Source organism: Coregonus lavaretus (assembly GCF_964263955.1).
Source record: "Coregonus lavaretus genome assembly, chromosome: 1".
Taxonomy (NCBI): domain Eukaryota; kingdom Metazoa; phylum Chordata; class Actinopteri; order Salmoniformes; family Salmonidae; genus Coregonus; species Coregonus lavaretus.
In genome coordinates, this window is record NC_139988.1 from 33,546,681 (window position 1) to 33,573,575 (window position 26,895).

The following is a 26,895-nucleotide window of genomic DNA, read 5'->3' on the forward strand; positions in this document are numbered from 1 at the left end:
AACAAACAAAAAAAATCTATACATTTTTTGTTCCATCTTTGAAATGCAAGAGAAAGGCCACTAATATTGCAGTTTAGATTTTGTCCACTAGATGGCAGCAGTGTGTGCAAAGTTTCAGATTGATCCAGTGAAGCATTGCAATACTGGACTATTTTGTATCAAGTCTGCCCAAATGTGCCAAATTGCTGAATTTTCAAGTACATAACTATAGAGAACTAACAAAAATGATATGGTAATACGAAAATGTAAGTTTACACACTCCCAGCAATGTCATAAATGATGGATCATTAGCTTATACACTAACTTTCACACATCTAGATGGCCGGGCGGGGTGGGTGTGAAGCCAGAGACAGCAGGGGTTCAAACTGTAGAACCCAGTTCCTACATTTGAATATAAAAATGGATTTTATCAAACAAAACTATGCTACATTTTACCTCTGGGACCCTTAGGATGACAAATCAGAGCAAGACTACTGAACGTAAGTACATTATTTACCTTCAGAGGTGAATGTATCAAACCAGTTGCCGTGATACGTTTTTTGTTGTTGTGCACTCTCCTCAAACAGCAGCATAGTATTTTTTCACTGTAATAGCTACTGTAAATTGGACAGTGCAGTTAGATTAACAATAATTTAAGCTTTCTGCCCATATAAGACATGTCTATGTTCTGGAAGATTTGCTGTTACAACAGTCATGCTAATCACATTAGCGCACGTTAGCTCAACAACCTGACTGATACAATCCAGGGATATTCTACTTGTACCAATCTGGTTTGAAAAGCACTCAAAACTACACTGATTGTTGTGAAGAAGGCGTCAGGGCGCCCAAGAATGTCCAGCAAGCGCCAGGACCGTCTCCTAAAGTTGATTCAGCTGCGGGATCGAAGCACCACCAGTGCAGAGCTTGCTCAGGAATGGCAGCAGGCAGGTGTGAGTGCATCTACACGCACAGTGAGACGAAGATTTTTGGAGGATGGCCTGGTGTCAAGAAGGGCAGCAAAGAAGCCACTTCTCTCCAGGAAAAACATCAGGGACAGACTGTTATTCTGCAAAAGGTACAGGGATTGGAATGCTGAGGACTGTGGTAAAGTCATTTTCTCTGATGAATCCCCTTTCTGTTGTTTGGGGCATCCGGAAAACACCTTGTCCGGAGAAGACAAGGTGAGCGCTACCATCAGTCCTGTGTCATGCCAACAGTAAAGCATCCAGAGACCATTCGTGTGTTGTTGCTTCTCAGCCAAGGGAGTGGGCTCACTCACAATTTTGCCTAAGAACACAGCCATGAATAAAAAAATGGTACCACACACATCCTCCGAGAGCAACTTCTCCCAACCATCCAAGAACAGTTTGGTGACGACCAATGCCTTTTCCAGCATGATGGAGCACCTTGCCATAAGGCAAAAGTGATAACTAAGTAGCTCGGGGAACAAAACATTGACATTTTGGGTCCATGGCCAGGAAATTCCCCAGACCTTAATCCCATTGAGAACTTGGTCAGGATGTGGCCCAGAAGTTAATTGACAGCATGCCAGGGCGGATTGCAGAGGTCTTTAAAAAGAAGGGTCAACACTGCAAATATTGACTCTGCATAAACTAAATATAATTGTCAATAAAAGCCTTTGACACTTATGGAATGCTTGTAATTATATTTCAGTATACCATAGTAACATCTGACAAATATATCTCATAAAACACTGAAGCAGCGAACTTTGTGAAGACCAATACTTGTGTCATCCTCAACTTTTGACCACGACTGTACAATGTAGAAAATAGTAAAAATAAAGAAATACCCTAGAATGAGTAGGTGTGTCCAAACTTGTATTATTTATATATAGATATAAATAATAAATTGTGCCCATCTCAGTGAACTAATCCATTGCGGAGACTAAAAGCCAATTTATGCTTGATCCGAAAATGTGGTCGAAGGCTCCATATGGAGGGTGTGACGCAATTCCGGCGCCTGCAGAAGCCAAATCAAGCGGCGTACCGCATCGCCATGCGCCTCCCAAATGTTGTAACAATGGAGAGGGCTCTGTATAGCTCCGCATTGACATGATTGGTTGACGGTAGGTGGGGGCGGTACATCCTGTAGAAAACAAACTCACTTCCTTGACAACAGAGCTGCACTGCTCCACGTAGCGCAAGTATGAATGTCCTGACTTCTGCTGAGGCCGTATCACGATAAATGTTGCATGACCAATGCAGACATATGATTGACCAGGTGCACAATGCACTTCTCTCCAGAATGCGCTCTCTCCCGCCAATTTGTTTCATAACTTCATTGTGTGAATTGTTTGCATTTGATTGTTAGTGTATATCAATTCCCCATTACATATATCACCAGTAGTACATTTACCGTTAATTCCTATAATTTCTAGTCTACAATGTTTGTTACTTTGGTTATGGTAATTTCTGTTAATGCATTCAATATGATTATTCCAGTCTTCCTACTATCATTGTCAGAGTGGACACTGTTTGCAGAGTGCACAACCTATGCTACACTTGTGAGAAACAAGTTTTGGTTTATTTCATTACATTTGAGGAGTGGAACGACGGCATCAAGACGCTATGTGAAGACCAACCAGTGGTGGATGTCTTACAAAGACATTATAACTCCAGAAAAGACTTCCGCTCCTTGCACTTGTTGCTGATGCTGTCTCTGAGCCGTGTGAGCGCATCTAAACCTGCCATCAAGCCCACTGATCTCTTGGAGGCCAGCAGAGTCTGTATGGTGGACTCTAAAGCAAACATACTTCATGGTCTGTCCATTCTTGAACTGTGCCTGATAATTGCCATGAAACACTTGAATGACATCTATGACGGAGAGCCGTTTAACTTCCAGATGGTTCACAATGAGTTCAAGAAATTCCTCCAGAGGAAATCCCATTCTATCCATAACTTTGACAAGCCAGTCGTCATAAAGGCATTTGAGCACCTGCAGCAGTTGGAGCTGATTAAGTCTATGGACGGCTCCACAGCTAAGATCCAGAAGGAGTACCAGCTGATGAAACTCATGTTGGACCACAGCCAGATCATGGAGGTCCTGCATAAATACCCACAATGCCCCACAGATGTCAAACAGTGGGCCTTGTCTGCCTTTGGTTAAAGGTACATATTCTTCTATATTGGGTCCAGAGGGGCAGTTTTGGATAACCAATGAAAGATATGGGACCGTGGCCTGGACCCTGTCATCATGGACAGACAATGAATGACCTGACCAAAATGTTTCTGCCATGTGTACATTCCTTGTGTGTAAATATAAATATTTGGCTGTACTTATTAAAGTCATGCAAAAACAAAATCATCAGTATTATAAAAAAAAAAAAATGTATGCTCTGGATAAGAGCGTCTGCTAAATGACTAAAATGTAATGTAAATTTACGAGTTTTATCAATTTAGTCATTGTCTTTTGTATGGAGCACACCTGTCAATGTTGAGTAAGGACGTGCACACATAGAAGCAGGCCTATAGGCTACCTGGCATGCCCGCAAATGTAGGCATATAAAATGTGCCCATTTGGGGATCTGATAGTATTTCTGATTGGCTTAACGCACCACCACTAATGACATGTAGAGCTTCTCAAAGTAATGTTTTCTTCACCTCAAAGAGCAAGCAAACAAAGTCTGTTTTTACATCCATTGAAATGACAATAGTTCCTCAATGTATTTGAAAAATCTTTCCAGGTCTCTCTTTTCGATAACCACTCAGTGTGAAAGGGAAAAATGTCATGCTCTGATCCAGTGGAAACGTCATAATATAGGCCTACCTGATTACTTCTTATCAGTGCTCGACTTGAGTCTCCCGGTCGCGGCCGGCTGCGACAGAGCCTGGATTCGAACCAGTCTCCTGAGTGGCGCAGTGGTCTAAGGCACTGCATCGCAGAGCTAACTGTGCCACTAGAGATCCTGGTTCGAATCCAGGCTCTGTCGCAGCCGGCCGCGACCGGGAGACTCATGGGCGGCGCACAATTGGCCCAGGGTAGGGGAGGGAATGGCCGGCAGGGATGTAGCTCAGTTGATAGAGCATGGCGTTTGCAACGCCAGGGTTGTGGGTTCGATTCCCACGGGGGGCCAATATAAAAAAAAAAAATATATGTATTCACTAACTGTAAGTCGCTCTGGATAAGAGCGTCTGCTAAATGACTAAAATGTAAAAAATGTTCGTCCCTATTGCCTCTGATCTGGCACACTCACTAAACACAAATGCTTCCTTTGTAAATTATGTCCGAATGTTGGAGTGTGCCCCTGGCTATCTGTAAACTCAAGTAGTAGTTTACTGGGTGACTTTCACTTGAGTAATTTTCTATTAAGGTTTCTTTACTTTTACTCAAGTATGACAATTGGGTACTTTTTCCACCACTGTGAACAAAAATATAAACGCAACATGTAAAGTGTGTTGGTCCCATGTTCCATGAGCTGAAATAAAAGATCCCAGAAAGTTTCCATATGCACAAAAAGCTTATTTCTCTCAAATGTTGCGCACAAATTTGTTTACATCTCTGTTAGTGAGCATTTCTCCATTGCCAAGGTAATCCATCCACCTGACAGGTGTGGCATATCAAGAAGCTGATTAAACAACACTGCCAGATGTCTCAAGTTGAGGGAGAGTGCAATTGGAAGGAATGTCCACCAGAGCTGTTGCCAGAGAGTTTAATGTTAATTTCTCTACCATAAGCCGCCTCCAATGTTGTTTTAGAGAATTTGGCAGTACATCCATCCGGCCTCACAATCTCAGGCCAAGGACCTCCACATCAGTCTTCTTCACCTGCGGGATCATCTTAGACCAGCCATCCGGACAGTTGATCAAACTGTGGGTTTGCACAACCGAAGAATTTCTGCACAAACTGTAGAAACCGTCTCAGGGAAGCTTATCTGAGTGCTCGTCGTCCTCACCAGGGTATTGACCTGACTGCAGTTCTGTGTCACAACCGACTTCAGTGGGCAAATGCTCACCTTCAATGGCCACTGGCACACTGGAGAAGTGTACTCTTCACAGATTAATCCCAGTTTTAACTGTACCGGGCAGCTGGCGGTTTGCTTATGTCAACGTTATAAACAGAGTGCCCCATGGTGGCACTGGGATTATGGTATGGGTAGGCATAAGCTACAGACAACAAACACAATTGCATTTTATCGATGATAATTTGAATACACAGAGATACCGTGACGAGATCCTGAGGCCCATTGTCGTGACATTCATCCGCCGCCATCACCTCATGTTTCTGCACGATAATGCACGGCCCCATGTTGAAAGGATCTGTACACAATTCCTGGAAGCTGAAAATGTCCCAGTTCGTCCATGGCCTGCATACTCACCAGACATGTCACCCATTGAGCATGTTTGGAATGCTCTGGATTAACGAGTACGGCAGCATGTTCCAGTCCCCACCAATATCCAGCAACTTCGCACAGCCATTGAAGAGTTGGACAACATTTCACAGGCCACAATCAACAGCCCGATCAACTCTATGCGAATGAGATATCTACATATCTGTATTCCCAGTCATGTGAAATCCATAGATTAGGGCCTACTGAATTTATTTCAATTGACTGATTTCCTTATATGACCTAACTCAGTAAAATCTTTGAAATTGTTGTGTTGATATTTTTGTTCAGTGTAGTTCTGATACAAAATGATTATGATAAACCCAAAAAATTGCACAAACTGACAGAGCAAATGATCGGTTTACAAACTCTCCTCCCCTCACCGTTCACTAGCACAACATGTAATTAATAGCTGCATATTTGTTGTCGATGTGCTTAAAATACTATACTACAAAATACCTTTACATGTCAGGGCAAAGCTATACCATAATGAGCATTTACACACGGACGTAGGCTGGTAAAACAACTCCATTGAGATTTTAAACCTATTCTAAACTATAGAGGGCCCATACAACTCAATGATAACACACTAAGACATTAGAAGCCAGAAAGTTTCACAATCATTTCGCAATCCATATAAATACATCACTTACCGCTCATAGCGGCATTTTGGCCTATGAGCTGAAATACTCCCTTGAGTGGAGAGAGCGCTTCTCCTGTCTTCCACCATGTTCCCTGCAGGATGAGACATGATGTTGGCAACTAGAGCACGAGATGAGAGTAGTTACATAGGCAGCTGAACTAGATTAACTTTGCATTCTTTCTAAATGGAGAGTATTATCATTCAGCGGGAGGATGGGAAACACAGACAGACTCAAGCTCTGAGGCTGGCTGCGTCCGAGTGTTGTAGTTCAACTCCTCCATGGCGGGTAGGGGAGCAGACAGTGTTCCGAGGGGTGGGGTGGTGTTGTAGGGACTCCAGGTCTAGATAATGATTCTGAAGACGAAGGACAGGGCGGCTCCCAGAGCCAAACCCAGAGACAGGAAGAATGCCATGATGGTGCCGGCCGTCTCCGCTTCGTGTTGTGCCACTTTCCTGTATGGAAATAGGAGGGACAAAACACATGACTAGGAGAAGAAAACAGGACTGTATACAAATGATGAACCAGTGCAATGTCTTTTTTGTCATGAGTTGACTGTGCTAGTACAGTGTTTCTCAACCTATGTTACAGGAACCTGCAAGCTATGGTTCCTTTCTATGGAGTACCGCTTGAGAACTGACTACAATTAGTCAGCTTTCTCGCTGAGGAACCAGTCAGCAGTGCCGGTCCCTGGTACAGAGTGTTGAGAACTGTGCTGTAGTCGTCACGGGTGATGGTCTTACCTTGGTCCAAAGCACATGCAGAGGCTGGCCAGGTATCCATTGCTGAAGGAGAAGAGGATAATGAAGACTATGTACCAGGCGTCGTGGGCAAACAGCACGGGCAGGTTGTTCCTGGGCTGGACGTTACACAGCATAAAGAGAGGCACGAAGACCATACGGAGACCCACCATGACGGGCAGGATGACGCTGTCCTTACCGGGCTGACAGGACAAAAGAAGAAGACATCTCAGTAGGAAACACATCCACTCCACCCTTATACTGTACACCCTGTTTAAACAGAGCACTTGTGAATTTGAACCCTGATCACAATCACCTCTCTATACACTGGATTTTGTCAACAAGAAAGTTGCTGGTCAGGGGTGTTGAAATGTCAGGTTGCTGATGGTTATACACACTTCCTGTGTAGCTTCAGTAACATAAACTGAGTGGGAGACAGTAGTGCAAGGTTATGTAGCCTGAGACCGTGCCATACCCTGGATAAGACTGGGTCTGAAACCCACACACATTCCAATGAACAGCTTAGACAAGGAGCCTGTGAACTCAGGGAATTCAGCAATGGCCTCCAAATTAAACCTTGAGTAACACAATTCAGAGCAGGCAAGAGATATAAACAACTCAACTCGCACTATAAAACACAATTAGTTACATAATATGGGGCCTACTATATGCTTCAGCGAAGAGCTAGGCTAATAAAACACAGCACTGTAAAAAGGGATAGCGAAACATTTTCTCCGTGAAATAATTGAACTATTCCACCCGTGCCAAGCTTAATGGCATTGGATTTGATTATTTCAATTGGATTGGATGGCAGTGGGGCCTGGAGAAGAGAACAAGAGAGCATTGAGTGGTGTGAGGCTGACTTGGGTTCAGGGCAGGTTTTCAGATGGGCTGGAGATTAGACTAATGAGGTACACACTGCTGGCTAAAGGAGGTTCTAGGGTCAGCAATTATAGGGAACCATGTGTTAATCAAGGCTATATCTCAATCTAATGGTTTAGCCTATACTGTACAAGGACATGAATGTCAGCCAAAATATGTTAAATCAGGGTATATACAGTGGCTTGCGAAAGTATTCACCCCCCTTGGCATTTTTCCTATTTTGTTGCCTAACAACCTGGAATTAAAATAGATTTTTTGGGGGTTTGTATAATTTCATTTACACAACATGCCTACCACTTTGAAGATGCAAAATATTTTTTTTTGTGAAACAAACAAGAAATTACACCCCAAAAAAACAGAAAACTTGAGCGTGCATAACTATTCACCCCCCCCAAAGTCAATACTTTGTTGAGCCACCTTTTGCAGCAATTACAGCTGCATGTCTCTATAAGCTTGGCACATCTTCTTCAAGGCAAAACTGCTCCAGCTCCTTCAAGTTGGATGGGTTCCGCTGGTGTACAGCAATCTTTAAGTCATTCCACAGATTCTCAAATGGATTGAGGTCTGGGCTTTGACTAGGCCATTCCAAGACATTTAAATGTTTCCCCTTAAATCACTCAAGTGTTGCTTTAGCAGTATGCTTAAGGTGATTATCCTGCTGGAAGGTGAACCTCCGTCCCAGTCTCAAATCTCTGGAAGACAAACAGGATTCCCTCAAGAATTTCCCTGTATTTAGCGCCATCCACCATTCCTTCAATTCTGACCAGTTTCCCTGCCGATTAAAAACATCCCCACATGCCCTCCTTGCATGGTCCGTGAGTTTTGGTGGGCGGCCCTCTCTTGGCAGGTTTGTTGTGGTGCCATATTCTTTAAATTTTTTAATAATGGATTTAAAATGGTGCTCCGTGGGATGTTCAAAGTTTCAGATATTTTTTTTTATAAACCAACCCTAATCTGTACTTCTCCACAACTTTGTCCCTGACCTGTTTGGAGAGCTCCTTAGTCTTCATGGTGCCGCTTGCTTGGTGGTGCCCCTTGCTTAGTGGTGTTGCAGACTCTGGGGCCTTTCAGAACAGGTGTATATATACACACAGATCATGTGAAAGATCACGTGACACTTAAATAAAGTCCACCTGTGTGCAATCAAACTAATTATGTGACTTCTGAAGATAATTGGTTGCACCAGATCTTATTTAGGGGCTTCATTGCAAAGGGGGTGAATACATATGCACGCACCACCTTTCCGATATTTATTTATTTGCATTTTCTGAAACACTTCACCAATTTTGACTATTTTGTGTATGTCCATTACATGAAATCCAAATAAAAATCAATTTAAATTACAGGTTATAATGCAACAAAATAGGAAAAATGCCAAGGGGGATGAATACTTTTGCAAGGCACTGTAAAGTTAGCCAACTTAATTGGGGAGGACGGGACTGTGGTAATGGCTGGAGCAGAATTGTATCAAATATGTCAAACACATGGTTTTATGTCATTCCATGCGTCCGTTCCAGCCATTATTATGAGCCGTCCTCCCCTCAGCAGCCTCCACTGGTCAGAATACAAACACTCAATCAGAACTTCAGGAGTTAACCTCTATCAAACTGAATGTAAGGTAACAGTGCTCTATGTGCACTCAGCCTATCATTCCATTCTAAAGTAATCATAGGAGTCATGATGCGGAGGTAGAATTAAATAGAACACCATCTAGATCTCTATGGAGAAACCTCTCAGCCAGTGAATTACAGACTCCAGAGCTGGGAGCGGTTACAGCCCCAGTCATGAGATCTATTTACAACAGGAAGCTACTCCAAATCAATAGGGGGTCTTTAATGTCACCACTCCTCACCCACCCCTCAAACCCAACTTCCTTCAGCAGTCACTCTTCATCCTAAAAACACAAGGGCTTTTTCCAATACAAACCACTGGCCTACACATCAAGTGTTCTGTACCAGATTTTTCACAGAATTCTGAACGATTTATAATAATAATAATTCATTTAATTTGTAAAGCGCTTCTCTTCTCACACCCAAGATGCAAATATAAGTTATTGGGTCCAGAGTTGTGGATACCTTGTTAGGAGTGAACCAGGATTTTGTAGTCGGTGTGTGACCATATGGAGAGCCAGTGGAGTTTGAACAGCACTGGAGTGATGTGCTCGCGGAGGGAGGTGTGGGTGAGGACACGTGCACCACTGTTCTGGAAATACTGTAGCCTGTTTAAGCACTTGGCAGATGCGCCAACAAACAGGGCGTTACAATAGTCCAGACGGGATTAAATAAAGGTGTGGATGAGTCGCTCAGCTGCAGGATGTGATCGCATAGGTCATAACCTGCCAATGTTCAGTAGATGGAAAAATTTGACTTTGTTCACTCTTGATATGGGCCTCAAAAGAGAGCTGACTGTCAACTATCACACCCAGGTGGCAAACCTCACTGGAGGGGAGGACCTTGACACCATCAATATTGAGTCTGTAGCTGATGTTTATGATGGTGTGAGTGCCAATCAGGACAATCTCTTTTTGCAGTTTAACTGCAGGAAACAACTGCATCCACGCTTCGATTTCCTGCAGGCAGCTGACCAGGAGTGTTGTGGCATTGGCAATGTCAGTGCTTGTGGAGACAGAGCTGAGTGTCGTCAACATAAAAGTGAAAGCCCTGTCTGTTTCCTCAAGATGTTTCCCAGTGGCAGCATGCAGATACAAAACAACTGTGTCTGACCTACTAGGACCGATGGCTACAAACTGGTAGCGATCAGTGAGATAGGACCTGAACCAGTCCAGGACAGTGTCTGACAGGCCCCAAGAGCTTCTCCATGCGATCCAGCAGAATAGCATTGTTGACCATGTCGAATGCTGCACTGAGGTCCAGCATTCATGAGGTCATTGATGACCCTTACCAGGGCAGTCTCGTTGCTGTGTCTAGCTCTGTAAATCCGACTGGAAGGGTGTCTCGGCATGATTTCACTCGTACTCCCCAACAAGTTTTCCAACTATAATTCCATTCTATTCACTTTGATGGTGTGTGGAGGAGGGGTTTACAACCCCTATAACGTCATGTAATCACCAGGCAGTAATCTGGATCAGATTAACACATTTGAGAAGGTAAGGTATTTTTAAACAAATGTGTTATGTCATTGTATGTGATACTGTTGTCATGGGAGTCGTTAGCCTATCCTTCTCCTCTCCCCTTTTAGATTGATGAGACGCCAAGACATTCTGATCTAAGGTCCAGTGAACTGTCAAAGAAGTTGGCCAAGGGGAACAATTGGTCAGGCCAGGGGGAACCACTTCAAGGGAGCACAGATGTTAAGTAGGAATCTACACAAATAAACCCTTGTCTGTTTGAGCCAGTGTCAGTGGAACTAGTGCTCAGGGCCTCAAGACTCACCCACATACTCACGGCCGTCAGACTCCTTCCTGCCCAGTCCATCACGTTGAAGAGCAGGAAACACGACACAGGGATGAAGTATGTATCTGTGGAGACAGAGGGACAACAACAGTATGGTGAATAACAAGACTATAGTCCAGACTTAAAATCAATACTGAAACCTATTAGAGCAAAATCGCAAGGGCATCGTCCTTGCCAGTTTTTAATACAGAGGATGAATGCAATAAGCCTGTATGCTGGTCTCCCTCTTCACATGCCATTTATACAGCAAAACACTGATAAATAAAGACTTGTGTAATCATTTACAACATAAACGTTCCCTCAGCACACTCACCCCAGGCACCTCCATCGGCCACGGTGGATCTGACATCAACTGTGACTGCAGGAAACGTTCCGATGGTGATGGTGAACACGAAGCACACAGAGAGGGCCATTACCCAGATCTACCAACACAGGACAAAATAAGTACAACATAAGTGGGGGGTTTTAGTCCCAGCCACCAATTCCCTCACTTGGAAGGACCACTTTGTTGATATGGTCTTTGTGCAGGTGCCTTACCTGTTTAAAGATGGCAAACACAGATATGGTGGGCTTGTCTTCCCCCTCTGTCAGACTGACCACCGGCCTCTTCTCTGCTGGGCTGTCTGTCACACAACACAAAAGTCTGTATGATTCCTCACATCCTCTTTTGTTGTTAGCTTTACAGATAGAGATGCAAGAGAAGCAACTTTAAAGAAGAACACAGAATGAAATCAAGGAACAAACATATAAACAAGCAAATTATAGTTCTACTATAACCCAGTAAGCCCTGGGCTGAGTCATAGAGTACACTACTACACACAAAAGGAGAAACTCATTTCTCAATGGCGTTGGGTTTTATAAGCAGCGTCTTATTACACGACATTCCATCTGCTGACTGTACCTTTTTTCAATAGGTTCATCTTGTTCTCCTCATCTCCGCCGGCTGGCCTGGATCCATTACTTTCCAGGTGGTACTGGAAAAACTCCTGCGAGGTCAGGAGAGACAATTCAGCACATTTGCCAACCTACATTATTTATTTACCCTTATTATACCAGGTAAGATGACTGAGAACATATTCTCTTTTACAGCAACAACCTGGGGAAGAGTTATAGGGTGAGGAGAGGGGATGAATGAGCCAATTGGAAGCTAGGTGGCCATGATGGGATGAGTGCCAGATTGGGAATTTAACCAGGACGCCGGGGTTAACACCCCTACATATTATTATCAGGTTACTGCATCTGTCTATATAGCTGCATGTGAGGACACATTATGGATACAGGCCAGGGGGCTATACAGTGCTACACCCTGCTAACGGCTTCCCTCAGATAACCTTGTTGAGCCAATGACGACTTCACTGACAAAGTGAACCAGCATTTTGAGGTCAGAGCATCCCATTAGGAAGACCAGATCAGCAGGGGGTCAATGTTATGTGTAGATTAGAGCAGTGATTCTCAACTGGTGGGTCGCAACCCAAATGGTTATGAATGGGTTGCAAGTGTTTTTGTTTATTTATTTATTTATTTTTATGGGGGGGGGGGGGGAAATAGTCTGAACTTAAACAACTGAAACCAGGTAGAAAGTGTGTAGCAATTATAATGAACCTATAATAATTAACCTATATTTCGTCAATCACAGTATTTTAAATATAGAGTTATTAGCAGCGCTATTTAGCGGATTTGGTAGATTTTGTGGTCTCAAACCAGTGAGCTTCACATTCTTCATCAAGAACATGGGCAAAATTGAATGATTGACAATGAAAAAGGTGGGACTGTAGTTCCCTTGTCATATAATTGGTAAATTTACTAGCATTAACCATAGTTTTCCAGATTGGAAAATATTGGATCGAGACAGACAACCTGGTTCAATTTGGGTCCCGAGGCAAAACCAGTTGAGAGCCACTGGATTAGTGTGTTAGTTGAGGTTTTACCATACTGGGCAGAGCGAGGTAGGACAGGATGGCCAGGAAGATGACCACGCATGCGGTGATGAAGTAGCCAAAGGCACTGTCCTGCAGGGACGAGCCACCTAAACACACACAGAACACAGGGTCATGAACTGGAAGTGCTTACTGTTCTCATCCTGGGATAGAAGTTATGGACCTGGTGCGAGTGGGAGTGTTATGGACAGTGCTGAGAGCAGTGGTGTGTGTGTCAGACATACTGGCCAGGGCACAGATCATGGAGAAGGCAGCGAAGGTCCCGGCAAGACCCTGTCCACTCATGATGGGTGCAGTGTAGGAGGCCGGCAGCATCCCAGCCAGGCCAAACAGACTGCCCTGCAGTACTGCCCCAAACGCTGGGTAGAGACAGAGGGGAGAAAATTAAGTCAACGTAGAGAGAGAATTAGTGATTGTAGGTGTTGGATATAGGAGGGAGTAATACATCTGAAGCCAAGAGAGGGAGAGAACTTTATCTATGCAACATAAGAAGGGGGGGGGGGGGGGGGGCAGAGAGATTGTAAGAAAAAGTAATGATATACTCAAAGAGGAAGATCGAAAGAGGTAGGGTTGGCACATCACAGAGATAAAGCAAAAACAAATGAGAACAACACAGGGGTTGTTTTACATAATAAAACATTTAATTCACCCCCTTCCTAGTATACACAGTCTTTACAGGGAGAGTGTGCATATCAACATCAAAGCATTCCAATTGGGTCACCCTGTCCTCCCCTCTGGCGGAACCTAGACCGTCTGAGAAGCTGCTCCTCATCAGGCATCAGAATCAAACCAACAGGAGAGCAAAAGGGGGGTTAGCATATCCTTGCTGTTCTACGTCCCATTTTAAACAAGCCAACTCCGTAGCAGATGGTGTGAGTGGTGAATGAGTTGAAGTGTGTGAGCTTGGTGTGTTAGGTATGAGGTAGGTTGGGTGGGTCCACTTACAATTGATGCAGATGATTTTGATCATGGTGAGAGAGAAGAAGGGGAGAGGGTCCATGTCCAGTTTGACCAGCACCGCCGTCAACAGAAACACCACCAGGATCACAGACAGGCAGCCGGCGATACGCCAATTCTGAGGGATCCTGGGGGAGAGGTGAGGGGAAGAAAGGAGGATAAAAACAGATGAGACATTCCTAGGACTGTTTAGACAGAATTGGGGGTCACCGATGGATGACTACGGCTGGGAATTGCCAGGGACCTCACGATCAGATATTATCACGATACTTTGGTGCCGATACGATATGTATTGCGATTCTCGCAATTCTATACTGCAATTTTATTGTGATTCAAACATATTGCTCACCATTTGTCTGCTGTAGAGGGAGAAGAGCGCCATGAGAAAACGAGTTTTGATCAGTCATGGAAATAAGTGCTGAAAACAAATTGGCTCCTTATTTATAAAGAAGATGGAGAACAAGCTATGAAGGAAAAATACTAGAATGTTGGTGCAGGTAGAGCAAACTAGCGCAAAATGAATATCCTGATATGTAACTATTTGTAAGTCGCTCTGGATAAGAGCGTCTGCTAAATGACGTAAATGTAAATGTATCCATTTTTTCCTCACTACCCCTCGCTGGATCTCTCTATAGCCAACTATAATTAAAGTCAACATACCAATGCCCTATGGAAACAACTGATGGGGCTCTTCAGGGGTAAAATGAGAGGGTGGGGTGAGGATTACAGGATCAAAATGGGGATTAGGTGGTGGGCGTGGCGGGGCGTGGTCAATGTTGCTGACCAACATTTTTAGAGGCCCTTCTGTTGGCCGCAGTGACAAAATGTTGCAGTTTAAAAGCACAGAGGTTAGGGTTGGGCGATGTCAACCTTTGTCCTATCGTGATTAAGTAACCATAACACATTGTGATATATAAACACACAGTGGTATCGCCCCCTATTGGCCAACCCCCCACCCCCAAACATTAAACAAAAATGTATAATAAAAAACAAGACAGCTAAAAAGGACCGCTACCACAAGCTTGCTGTAGCTGTGGCATGAAAGTAGTGTGTGTGGGTGTGTGTGTGTGTGTGTGTGTGTGTGTGTGTGGTGTGCGTGCCGATGCGCAAGAAAGTGTCGCTGGCTGTGAGCCGTGTGATGGGTTGTAAACCAGCTGCAGAGCACACAACTCTGCTGTCTCCAGTACTGGATAATTATTCAATGATTCACATTTTTGCCCAATCTTCCTCTTTTCAGACCTAGGCTTCTATACGTTGCATGTAGGTTCTATACATTGCTAATAATAGGCTATGGAAATAGGCCTACTGACAACATCATTTATTTCATAAGCTTTGCTCAGCTGTAAGTTCTCTTGACTTCTCATTTGACTTTCCCATCTTGATATTGTTTGCTCAATTTGTGATATTGTTTGATAATATTTGTCATTCAAAATAAAGCTGTGATTGAGAATCGCCTATAGACTGACTTTCACAATTGCTCCCATTTGAAAACTGCAACTTTAGGACATTAAACACTATTAGAATAGCCTATTTGGGAAATACTCTTCATAACATCAACTTGTCTTAATGCTTTTGATAGGCTATTTTAAATTGGTATGATTTGTCTTTTGGTCATTTGGTTCGCAACAGCAAGGAGGATGGATGCATGCATCATTTATTTGAGACTAAGCCTTGCTCAACTGTAAGGTTTGTTCAAACTACTCGTTAGATTTTTCTATATTGCTATTATTAGTTCTATATTGCTCATTATTATATTAGGCCTATCATGTTTTTTCATTGTTTCATCATAAAGTATCTTGGTGTGAGGATGCGGGAAAAAGCCAGCATGCATAAAAACTGTAGTCATATTCATATCAAAATTAGGCTTTTAAAATAATTAGACACTGCAGTGTCCACTATAGAAAACGTAATGGGCTTCGACTATATGGCCCAGATCATCTTACATTGAGAGAAAAAAGCAAAAGTATTTCTGACTGGACATTTTGAGCTGCTTTGGAGGAATTCTTAGCTCAGTCTACATCGCTCTCTTGCATTCTGTAAATGGTTTCTAACATATTTATTGAAATTGGTTATGCAGGCTAAAGCAAAGGAATAGGCCAATTGGCATGGCCCTGCTGTGTACTGCCAGGTCAGCTCTTTACTGCGTGGTACCAGTCAAGTTGAAATAGGCTATACATCATCTGTCACATCACAATGTCGTCATCATCGAGGATGGCTGTCAATCATCTTCGATATCCGATACTCTCGTAATATCGCCCACCCTACATGGGGTTGAGAAGAAATGTGGACTTTCAAAAGCCAACTTCCTGCTATTCTACACATGCCAACTTCCTGCTATTCTACACATTTTGCCATGGCTTATGCCATCTGAGTGAATCAAACATAACAATCGACCAAAATACTCCTGAATGGATAATTTTAGGAATGTTTTATTCTCCCTGACTGTCTTGCTTTTATTTGGTTGATTGATAGTTCTCAAAGATGATATTATTATTAAAATATATATATATATATATATATATATATATATATATCTGGAAATACTTTTACATGCAGAAAAAAACCTTCATTAGCAGAGATACGTTAGGTTTACATGAGAGGCACCGTTCAGGGTTAGAGCTATGGTAGTTTAGGGGAACGTGAGGCATAAGGGGACATGTGAATAGGCAGGGATTGAGGATAAGAGTGGGGTATCAATTCAAGATGCTTTTAAGAGGAATGAGGTGTGGTTTGAAGTGAGTCCTGGGTTTCCTAGAGGTTACAGTAGACAGTAGGTTATAGTAACCATTAGTTCTAACTATACCTCTGGTGGATGAAGGAGTTGAGGCAGGTAAAGATGAGCAAGGGCACCATGGCACACAGGGTCATCACGTTGTTGAACTTGGACTCCAGGACGTTCCTCGCGTCTCCCTCCACCACCGTGGCGTTGGCCGTCAGATTGGCTGAGCCCTCGACGGCCGGGTCCTTCAGTCGGCTGGTGAAGTACTAAAGAGAAGCAACATGGTAAAGGAGAGAGAGACTTGGGGGTTAGCTCTTGACCAAAACTAATGAGAGTCAATGTTTTCATAATGCTAGCCTGCTGCCCAGGGCCAGTGCAGGGATTAGGGATATATTGCCAAAAGTTTGAACTCCCCCTGGGATGAACCAGGGGCTTCTAGCGGTTTACAAAAGTGGCCTCAATGAAATATCCTCCCTCGAGGCAGCTCCAGAAGCCCTTTGATTAGAGTAGGTGTATCATTTAAGACCAGTTGTATTACCAGTTTAAAGACTTAGGAAATCAGTATGTGCCTTAACAGCATATTGTTCTACTAGACTACAGCTCCAAGTCTGATTTCTCATGGTTATCATAACCAAGCAGCTGTAGCAGAATGCAGAAGAACAGTTACCATGGTTGCAGTCATGAAGAAATTCCATGGCAGGAGGGTTCCCAAGCCAAGGATGAAAAATATTATCCACACCGCATTATACCTGACAAAAACACATTCACACACCAGTAATGTTAGTATATGTATACTAATTGTATCCATAAAATACATATCCACCTAGCATTGAATGATTCCAGGCAGAAGCAAAAAGTTCTAAGTCAATGCACTCACTTGTCCCGTGGAGCGTTGATGGCCGTCATTTTCCTGAAGTACTGCAGGAACCAGCTCTTTAGTCAAAATGTGGCACGGGTTCTGAAAACAGAAATGTTCATAAATTAGCTTAGTCTTTTTAGAGGCACCTTCATAAAGCAACAATATTCAAGCAAAACATGAGAAAGTTCAGGAAAATGAATTTGACATGCAGTTCTTTTCCTGATGATCTATAATTTTAATTGAATCAAATTAACATAAAATGCAACATTGTGATATTTTCTTAACTTTTCCACATCGTATCTCCAATAATTGATTCACCACCAGCCAGTTACAATCCAATTTCCTGTCTAACTATTGTAGTTTGCCTAAGGGATACTAAGGGAAAACCTACAGCTTCAGCAGGTACTTGATCTCAAATATCTGTTTATGGTTAGGCTACTTTTTTCTTTTTTCTGACCAAATAGACAGAAGCGCATGTCAGCAATATGACATCTCAGACAAACAACATAAATTCCTAACTACTACATTTGTAACTGAAAGATACAAACCAAGTTCTTGCTTACCAGGAAAATGTAGTCTTAATTTAAGATAAGCAGCATGTCTACCAGTGGTTATAACGGCTGCCATTACACCAAACCACAAAGTAGCCTATGCAGTTTCAGCATTTCATAATATGACACAAAAAGCCAGAAGACAACCTTCAAAACCTTATCAAGTACGATACTGTGTCATCTCAACAAACCAAAACATTGCAGCCAAATATGCACATAATTCAAATGTATCATACAAGCCAGCCACAGATTAGTGTACTATAATCAGCACTATTTTCTTCTGAGAAACATTTATTTTGAATTACACTTAGTTAGACAAGTGCAGGGTTAGCCGAAATGTAAGATTTGATTTACTGAAAGGAGGGACTGGTTGCTGAACAGAATTTCATTTTATACATGGAAGGAAGCCTTGGTTAAGAGGTGGTCTCCAAATAACATCCAAACGTCCTTCCTAATCCCAATATTCTTACTGGCCCCACCCATCCTCACTCCTCCCATAGCAACTCTTCTACCGCTCTCTGATAAGACATCTACACACAGATACTTCTGTGACGTCTTTGAGTCCCTCTAAATCAAAAAGCCCAAGTTCACTGTACACAGATGGCTGTGCAGAACTCCAAGCATCCCAAAAGCCCAAACAGGTTTAGGCTATCTCACAATGCGTCTCATAAGCATTGCCATAAGTTCTGGATGCCATTAAGGAACAGACTAAGCCTCTTTAAATGAAAATGTGCCTAATAGATACTGGAGTTGTGAGGAGGGAATGGTCATGGGAATGCACTGTGCCATTGGTTAAGAGTATTGAATGCAGCTCATTGTGCGTGTTCTACCCTGGACAATACTTCAGAATGTTTCACTGGGATCACCGTGGGAACCCACAATCCACTAATAGGATGGACTGTGTGTGTACTGTAAGCTATACAGTACCAGTCAAAGGTTTGGACACACCTTCTCATTCAAGGGTTTTTCTTAATTTTTCAAAACTATTAAATAACATATGGAATCATGTAGTATGAAAAAAAAAATGTATGCACTCAGTAACTGTAAGTCGCTCTGGATAAGAGCGTCTGCTAAATGACTAAAATGTTTTAAAAATGTAGTAACCAAACTATATTTTAGATTCTTCAAAGTAGCCACCCTTTGTCTTGATGACAGTTTTGCACAATCTTGGCATTCTCTCAACCAGCTTCATGAGGCAGTCACCTGGAATGCTTTTCCAACAGTCTTGAAGGAGTTCCCACATATGCTGAGCACTGGTTGGCTGCTTTTCCTTCACTCTGCGGTCCAACTCATCCCAAACCATCTCAATTGGGTTGAGGTCGGGTGATTGTGAAGGCCAGGTCATCTGATGCAGCACTCCATCACTCTCCTTATTGGTCAAATAGCCCTTACACAGCCTGGAGGTGTGTTTTGGGTCATTGTCCTGTTGAAAAACAAACGATAGTCCAACTATGCGCAAACCAGATGGGACGGCGTATCGCTGCAGAATGCTGTGTTAGCCATGCTGGTTAAGTTTGCCTTGAATTCTAAATAAATCACAGACAGTGTCACCAGCAAAGCACCCCCACACCTCCTCCTCCATGCTTCACGGTGGGAACCACACATGCGGAGATCATCCGTTCACCCACACAGCGTCTCACAAAGACAACATTTGGACTCATCAGACCAAAGGACAGATTTCCACCGGTCTAATGTCCATTGCTCGTGTTTCTTGCCCCAAGCAAGTATCTTCTTATTGGTGTCCTTTAGTATTGGTTTCTTTGCAGCAATTCGACCATGAAGGCCTGATTCACACAGTCTCCTCTGAACAGTTGATGTTGAGATGTGTCTGCAATTTATGAGGCTGATAACTAATGAACTTATCCTCTGCAGCAGAGGTAACTCTGGGTCTTCCATTCCTGTGACGGTCCTAATGAGAGTCAGTTTCATCACAGTGCTTGATGGTTTTTACGATTGTACTTGAAGAAACTTTCAAAGTTCTTGAAATTTTCCGGATTGACTGACCTTCATGTCCTAAAGTACTGGTGGACTGTCGTTTCGCTTTGCTTATTTGAGCTGTTCTTGCCATAATATGGACTTGTCTTTTACCAAAGATAATCTAAAATATATTTTGATTTGTTTAACACCTTTTTGGTTACTACATGATTCCATGTGTTATTTCATAGTTTTGATGTCTTCACTATTATTCTATAATGCAGAAAGTAGTAAAAATAAAGAAAAACCCTGGAATGAGTAGGTGTCCAAACATTTGACTGGTACTGTACATGTGAGCATACTTATTGTTAGGGACCATTGTAGAGGTTGACAAACATAGTAATGGCTCTGCTGTGTTTAATTATGACGCTACCAAGTGGATTCTTATCATGTGCTTGGTTCTCAGAGATTGTTGTCTCCAAGGTTATTATGTGAACAGCACAGCGGTGCACCCTAGATTTTTCCATTATTTTGCTTAACCGCCTAGTCAAAATCTAACTAGCATAATAAAAACATCCATCTGTTTAAGCTAGAGATGTTTTTTTTTGCATGGGCTGAGTCTCAACCCACCGCATCCGCTGATGTCAGCCATCCGCTTCTGCTGTGAAAGTTGGCAGAGCTACAGCGGTGTTTGTCAGACCATGAGATCCCGAAAATCAGTCTCCCCACGAATATGTCTGGCCTACAAAACGACACTATTTTTGATCAAACGCAACATGCAATAATTGCAAAGATTTTACTGAGTTACAGTTAAAATCAAATGTAATCAATTTTAATGAATTAGGCCCTAATCTATGGATTTCACATGACTGGGAATTCAAATACCTTGCAAAAAAAGGTAGGGGCGTGGATCAGAAAAACAGTCAGTATCTGGTGTGACCACCATTTGCCTCATGCAGCGCGACACATCTACTTCGCATAGAGTTGATCAGGCTGTTGATGGTTGCCTGTGGAATGTTGTCCCTCTCCTCTTCAATGGCTGTGCGAAGTTGCTGGATATTGGCGGGACCTGGAACACGCCGTCATACACGTCAGTCCAGAGCATCTCAAACATGCTCAATGGGTGACATGTCTGGTGAGTATGCAGGCCATGGACGAACTGGGACATTTTCAGCTTCCAGGAATTGTTTACAGATCCTTGCGACATGGGGCTGTGCATTATCATGCTGAAACATGAGGTGATGGCAGCGGATTAATGGCACGACAATGGGCCTCAGGATCTCGTCACAGTATCTCTGTGCATTCAAATTGCCATCAATAAAATTGTGTTCATTGTCCGTAGCTTATGCCTACCCATAACATAACCCCACCGCCACCATAGGGCACTCTGTTCACAACATTGACATCAGAAAACCACACAACGCCATACACCCCGTCTGCCATATACCCGGTACAGTTGAAACTGGGATTAATCCGTAAAGAGCACACTTCTCCACTGAAGTCGGTTACGACGCCAAACTGCAACCAGGTTAAGACCTTGGTGAGGACGACGAGCACGCAGATGAGCATCCCTGAGACGGTTTCTGCAGACATTATTCTGTTTTGCAAACCAACATTAGGAAGGTGTTCCTAATGTTTGGTATACTCCGTGTATATGGAAGTAGTTTAGTGCCTAAAAGAAAAAAGGGGTTAAATGTGTAAAAAATATTTTTTATAATTTCCTGATCTTTCTTATATCGCAAAAAAAAAAGAACCTTCCTTTTGATATTTTTTGACTGTGTTTCCATGTATGAATCTATTATTCAATGTGTTTCTATAGGCTAATAGCAGTACAGCCAAATTCAATGTTTCATCAAATAATTTTGTTATATATTTTTTGGGACACCTAAAGGGGTCCTAAAATTCAAAATCAAATAGCTAAATGCACAGAGACAAATTAAAATCAGGAATGTTGGAATTAGGCCAATCCCAATATTTAAGTGGACTTCTAATACTCAAAAGTGAACCCAGACAGACCAACAGTGGATTTAACGAGCTAGGCCTAATTATTTCTCAATAGCGTGTTTCATTGCAAAACTTGATCAGTGGAAGGACTGACTAATATGAGCCGCAAGGAACAAGTTAGTAGCCGCGGAAGGAATGGTGACTGATTGGGTTAGGTTATCTGTAGCACTGATTAGGAGCCCAGCTGCAACATTATAAACTGTCATTATTAAAGTAGCCCCATAGCATTTACTAAGTATTTATAGCTGTAGCTACCATTCTACTACATTTTTATAGGCATTGGTAAACAAAACTACAGCGGCTAAACTTTGTACAGTTCTGCAATTGTTGCATTTGACTCTTCAGCATCCTAGATAAATATTGTCCCCTTTGTCTCTGGACTTGAATGGCCTTTGAGGACAGGTCGGTCCACACTGAAATGCGGATAGGATTTCACTCTCTTGGCCCCTGCTAATCGTTGAAATCCAGCACAATCTAATAAGACCAAACTTTATTACAGCCAATTGAGACTGTGTGTCACATGGTTGAAGCAGGAATCCGATTGGAGGTACCCAGCTCCTGTTCATTCTGTCTCACTCGGTTGAACAAGTCATCAAACAGTGCCAGCTGGCTGGCGTGCCCCTTTGGACCGAAGCCTGTCCCCGTTCCTGATCAACTCTGAGCCACAACACAAAACTCCACTTTGTCCTGAGCCAACGACACTTCATTGGTGCCACTCAAAAGAAGAACTGACGCTAAGTATCACTATTGCAGTAACCTCGTCCCCAGGCTCTAATTGCTGGCGCATAGAGCCTGGTAACTGTACAACAAAGTGGGACTTGAAAGGGGTGTGGTTAAAATCGAGGTGGGAGAGGGAGCGAGCATACTACAAAAACCAATATTCAAAATAAATGTTCTATCACATTGACCATATTATTTTGGGGAAGCCCAATTGATTCTGAGTTCAGGCATTTAAAGTTTATATGTGAACATGATTTCTAAGATGCGTACTTTGATTTTTCGTACTCACTTCCTTGTCTTACCACAATGTAGGGGGAGGTTCTAAGGGTTATGCTAGATGGTGATGGACTGAGATATCAGCCAATTAAAACCAGAGGTTGTTTTGTCCACTCCTGCCATAGACTTCCAGTCAAGTTCCGTTCTGACGCGCTGTGAAACCAGACGGTTCGACAGAGAGAGCCAGCTGGTGGCCAACATTACCATTTCCCAGAAGTTTATTTACAGTACCAGTCAAAAGTTTGGACACACCTACTCATTCCAGGGTTTTTCTTTATTTTTACTATTTTCTACATTGTAGAATAATAGTGAAGACATCAAAACTATGAAATAACACATATGGAATCATGTAGTAACCAAAAACGTGTTAAACAAATCAAAATATATTTTATATTTGAGATTCTTCAAAGTAGCCACCCTTTGCCTTGATGACAGCTTTGCACACTCTTGGCATTCTCTCAACCAGCTTCATGAGGTAGTCACCTGGAATGCATTTCAATTAACAGGTGTGCCTTATTAAAAGTTAATTTGTGGAATTTCTTTCCTTCTTAATGCGTTTGAGCCAATCAGTTGTGTTGTGACAAGGTAGGGGTGGTATACAGAAGACAGTCCTATTTGGTAAAAGACCAAGTCCATATTATGGCAAGAACAGCGCAAATAAGCAAAGAGAAATGACAGTCCATCATTACTTTAAGACATGAAGGTCAGTCAATCCAGAACATTTCAAGAACTTTGAACGTTTCTTTAAGTGCAGTCGCAAAAACCATCAAGCACTATGAAACTGGCTCTCTTGAGGACCACCACAGGAAAGGAAGACCCAGAGTAAACTCTGCTGCAGAGGATAAGTTCATTAGTTACCAGCACTTTTTGGGTTATTACATGATTCCATGTGTCATTTCATAGTTTTGATGTCTTCACTATTATTCTACAATGTAGAAAATCTTACAAATAAAGAAAAACACTTGAATGAGTAGGTGTCCAAACTTTTGACTGGTACTGTAGTTGTACTCTTATCACTGTGTGCAACTCTAGCAAGATGCACACATAGCAGAGCAAGAGAGCACTAACGTGGTGTACGCAATTTTCGGGGACCACTTTTAGCTCGTGAGCGCTACTTTCAGAACTACTGCCTAAAAAGTATACAAAAGTACCGGAGAATCTCTAAGGGAGAAATCAATACTACTCCTAAGAGAAATTGTCCTATCCAAAATTACCAACACACACACCCTCTGCATGCATGTACTTCAATCCTTTACAATCATGTTTAACAGCCAAGGGCTCACCCTCAGAGTTAGCATCCAAAATCTATTTCCTTCTCCCTTTCCAGGGATCTGGTTGCTGAATCTGACACAGGGTGGATCACCATGTCAAAAACAATGTAGGCTCTAGGAATAGCCTGAGGGCTGGGTGTGAGGGTTGGTTTATCACAGCCACGGCTGGGCCTGTAATAGGAGGCTGGTATGTACGGTACTGTGGTGTGTCTGTGGGTTGCTCAGGCAGCCAACAAACAGCCAGTCACCATGGCAGGCAGCACCTCCAAACATCCCACCATAGAGCCAGTTTATTATGACAGTTGGCTAGGAGTGGTGTGAACATTAAAATCCTATTGATGGCGAGTTCTCAGTAAACTCCCCCTTTCTCTCCTGCTTCAAATGGTGTACTTTAGAAATAAAAGCCTGGGCGAAATACATATTCAGTCCATCAGTTCCACATGGCTGAAATTGCATTAGCTCTGCACAGCAGGCCTAGGTAACACAGTTTGAAGTGTTAGATGCTTTGACAGACAAAGGCATGGAGAAGAACCCAAGTCTTTGGCCTTTTGCTGAGAACAGAGAAAATGTTATGAGAAAGCCAGTTAGAAAAAGGGAATACAGGAAGTTGGTGTGTATAGTGCAGTAATGCAGTTAAATTCAGCTTTGTGCAGATAATTCAGAGGCATGTGATAGTATCAGTGTTCTTTCCAGCCTGGACTATGGACACACAAGCCATTACTGTACTGAAGCTCTTCAACTCCAACTTTCCTTTTATAAGCATTTAGGACTGATAGGAAACCTGATGGTATTATTTTTATACCAGGAGTATACTCAACCTTTAACAGCTCATAACCATGCAAAAATACATTATTTATGTGCGATCCCTTTTGATAAATGTATCCTTTGTATATTACCTAAACTGACAACACATTAATAAACCTACTAGTTTATTATACACATCAAGGGTTGGTGGCAGTTACCTCTGAAGAGTGGAAGGCAGGTGAACAGTGCACTGTGGTGCCAAACCAAAGCAGATGTCCTTTCCTTTGGCCACAGACGGGAGAACTGAAAAGAAAAGCTGCTCACAGAAAGGGAATAGCGGGTCACCAATGGCATTTTTATCAATTACCTTCCTTTTGCCACCAACTATTTCCTGCCCCTAAAATATACCAATTCAACAATGCTACTCCAACTCTCTGAAGATGGACATTAGCAACTATGCATTTAGCTAAATGTTTAAATAACAATTAACTGTGTAGCATGTTTTTTTCTGTGAAGCCATTTCACACAGGAGTGAAACGCTGTTGTTGTCTGTTCTAGCTAGCTAGCTCACTCAGTTAGCTGCAGTTCATCAGCTGTTCATTGGCAGTTCCTGCTACAACAAAGAAGTCATTCTCGTGCTCCACAGCAAGGACGACCCAGAAATAGCACTGACATGTGAACGACAGCACGCACAACGACAAGCGAGGTAACACTGGGCTAACCATGCTTCTATAGTTAGCCATGCTATAGAACAGGGTTTCCCAAACTCGGTGCTGGGGGCACGTTTTGGTTTTTGCTTAGCACTACACAGCCGACTCAAACAATCAAAGCTTGATGAGTTGGTTATTTGAATCAACTGTAGTGTTATGGCAAAAACCAAAACGTGCACCCAGGTCGGACCCCATGATGACAGAGTTTGGGAAACCCTGCTATAGAAGACTAGGCTATGGTCTAGTCTGGGAATCATTGAAAGTAATGTTCGTCATGCTAGATACACAAATATATCAAACGACATGCAGACAAGTTTCAGCATTGGCTAGTTAGCTAACAAGTCGGAAATGAATGGACAGCGCGAGCAATACGCAACTAGGCTTTACTCGGAAAGAAGAAAAATTTTAATGCATACATTCACACGTTGGCAACTAGTCCTCACAACAATTGTAAACAACGCAAATCAATAACTGGACAGCTAGCTTGCTGACGTTAGCTAACAGATGGGTCGGGTGTTTAGCCAGAAACGCGACCCAACAGTCCCCATTGCCTTGTTCTTGTCGCACTAACGTTACCTACCGAGCTTCAAAGTTGGCGCTAAATTTAATTCCAAGTCAGGACAACAAAGAGTTTCCTCCAACAAACCATAAGCGTTTGTCAGCACCAAGGCGCATAAAAAGTATGGAAAAACCAAACAAAATTACACTGTAGGAGATAGTTTTAGTTAATTGCCATCACTCAAAGAAATCACTCGTAAACAAAATGTGCAATCATAAATTGTAGCCTAATCTGGACGCGACTGTAATAGTTAACTTACTGCAATATTTGACTCATTTGTAAACTATTCTACAATTCAGCTATGAATGTACAAGTAGTTTTCAACAAAAAGTAAAACAGTTCAATGCTATTTCTACTGGAACAGTACCCTTAGCGCGAGAAGAAGAGTACCGGTAGTCTGTCCTCAACCCTGTCCAAATTGTGGATGTAGTGAGGAGCCGCACATGCATTTCCCCCGTGACATGCAGCAGTACTGATTGATTGCTTTAAGAAACTCAGTCAGGTTTTCCTCTCGTCATGTCAGTCATTGCAGACCTTAGAGTGCTATTTATAACTTGTCAGAAATGTCCAGATCAACTAGCCCATGTCAGCTAACGTTTTTTTAGCTAGGTTTTTTTAGCCCATTGATTTAGTTGTAATGTTTGAGTCACTCAAATATCACATGAACACACAAGA

At 42.6% G+C, this 26,895-nt stretch overlaps 1 protein-coding gene across 1 annotated transcript; it reads right to left on the reverse strand.

Moving 5' to 3' along the window:
• Positions 1-5,664: 5,664 nt before the first annotated feature.
• On the reverse strand, positions 5,665-26,656 carry LOC311129817 (equilibrative nucleoside transporter 1-like). The gene is made up of 14 exons (XM_084162273.1): positions 26,588-26,656; positions 25,170-25,267; positions 17,490-17,570; positions 17,280-17,361; positions 16,697-16,878; positions 13,882-14,021; positions 13,161-13,295; positions 12,928-13,025; positions 11,901-11,985; positions 11,537-11,622; positions 11,313-11,421; positions 10,979-11,064; positions 6,708-6,907; positions 5,665-6,419 (listed from the first exon to the last, which is right to left on the reverse strand). Exons 3-14 carry the CDS (start codon positions 17,516-17,518, stop codon positions 6,308-6,310), a joined length of 1,344 nt encoding a protein of 447 aa, XP_084018399.1. The 5' UTR covers positions 17,519-17,570; positions 25,170-25,267; positions 26,588-26,656; the 3' UTR covers positions 5,665-6,307.
• Between the last annotated feature and the right edge of the window lie 239 nt (positions 26,657-26,895).

What these genes read in the sequence shown, in the direction of transcription:
- LOC311129817 (XM_084162273.1), bottom strand. Translation starts at nt 17,518, where the DNA reads ATGACGGCCATCAACGCTCCACGGGACAA. An exon ending in GATGAACCTATTGAAAAAAG is followed by an intron (nt 11,623 to 11,900) that starts GTACAGTCAGCA and finishes GTTGTGTGACAG; the next exon opens with ACAGCCCAGCAGAGAAGAGG. An exon ending in TGCATGTGCTTTGGACCAAG is followed by an intron (nt 6,420 to 6,707) that starts GTAAGACCATCA and finishes ATTTCCATACAG; the next exon opens with GAAAGTGGCACAACACGAAG.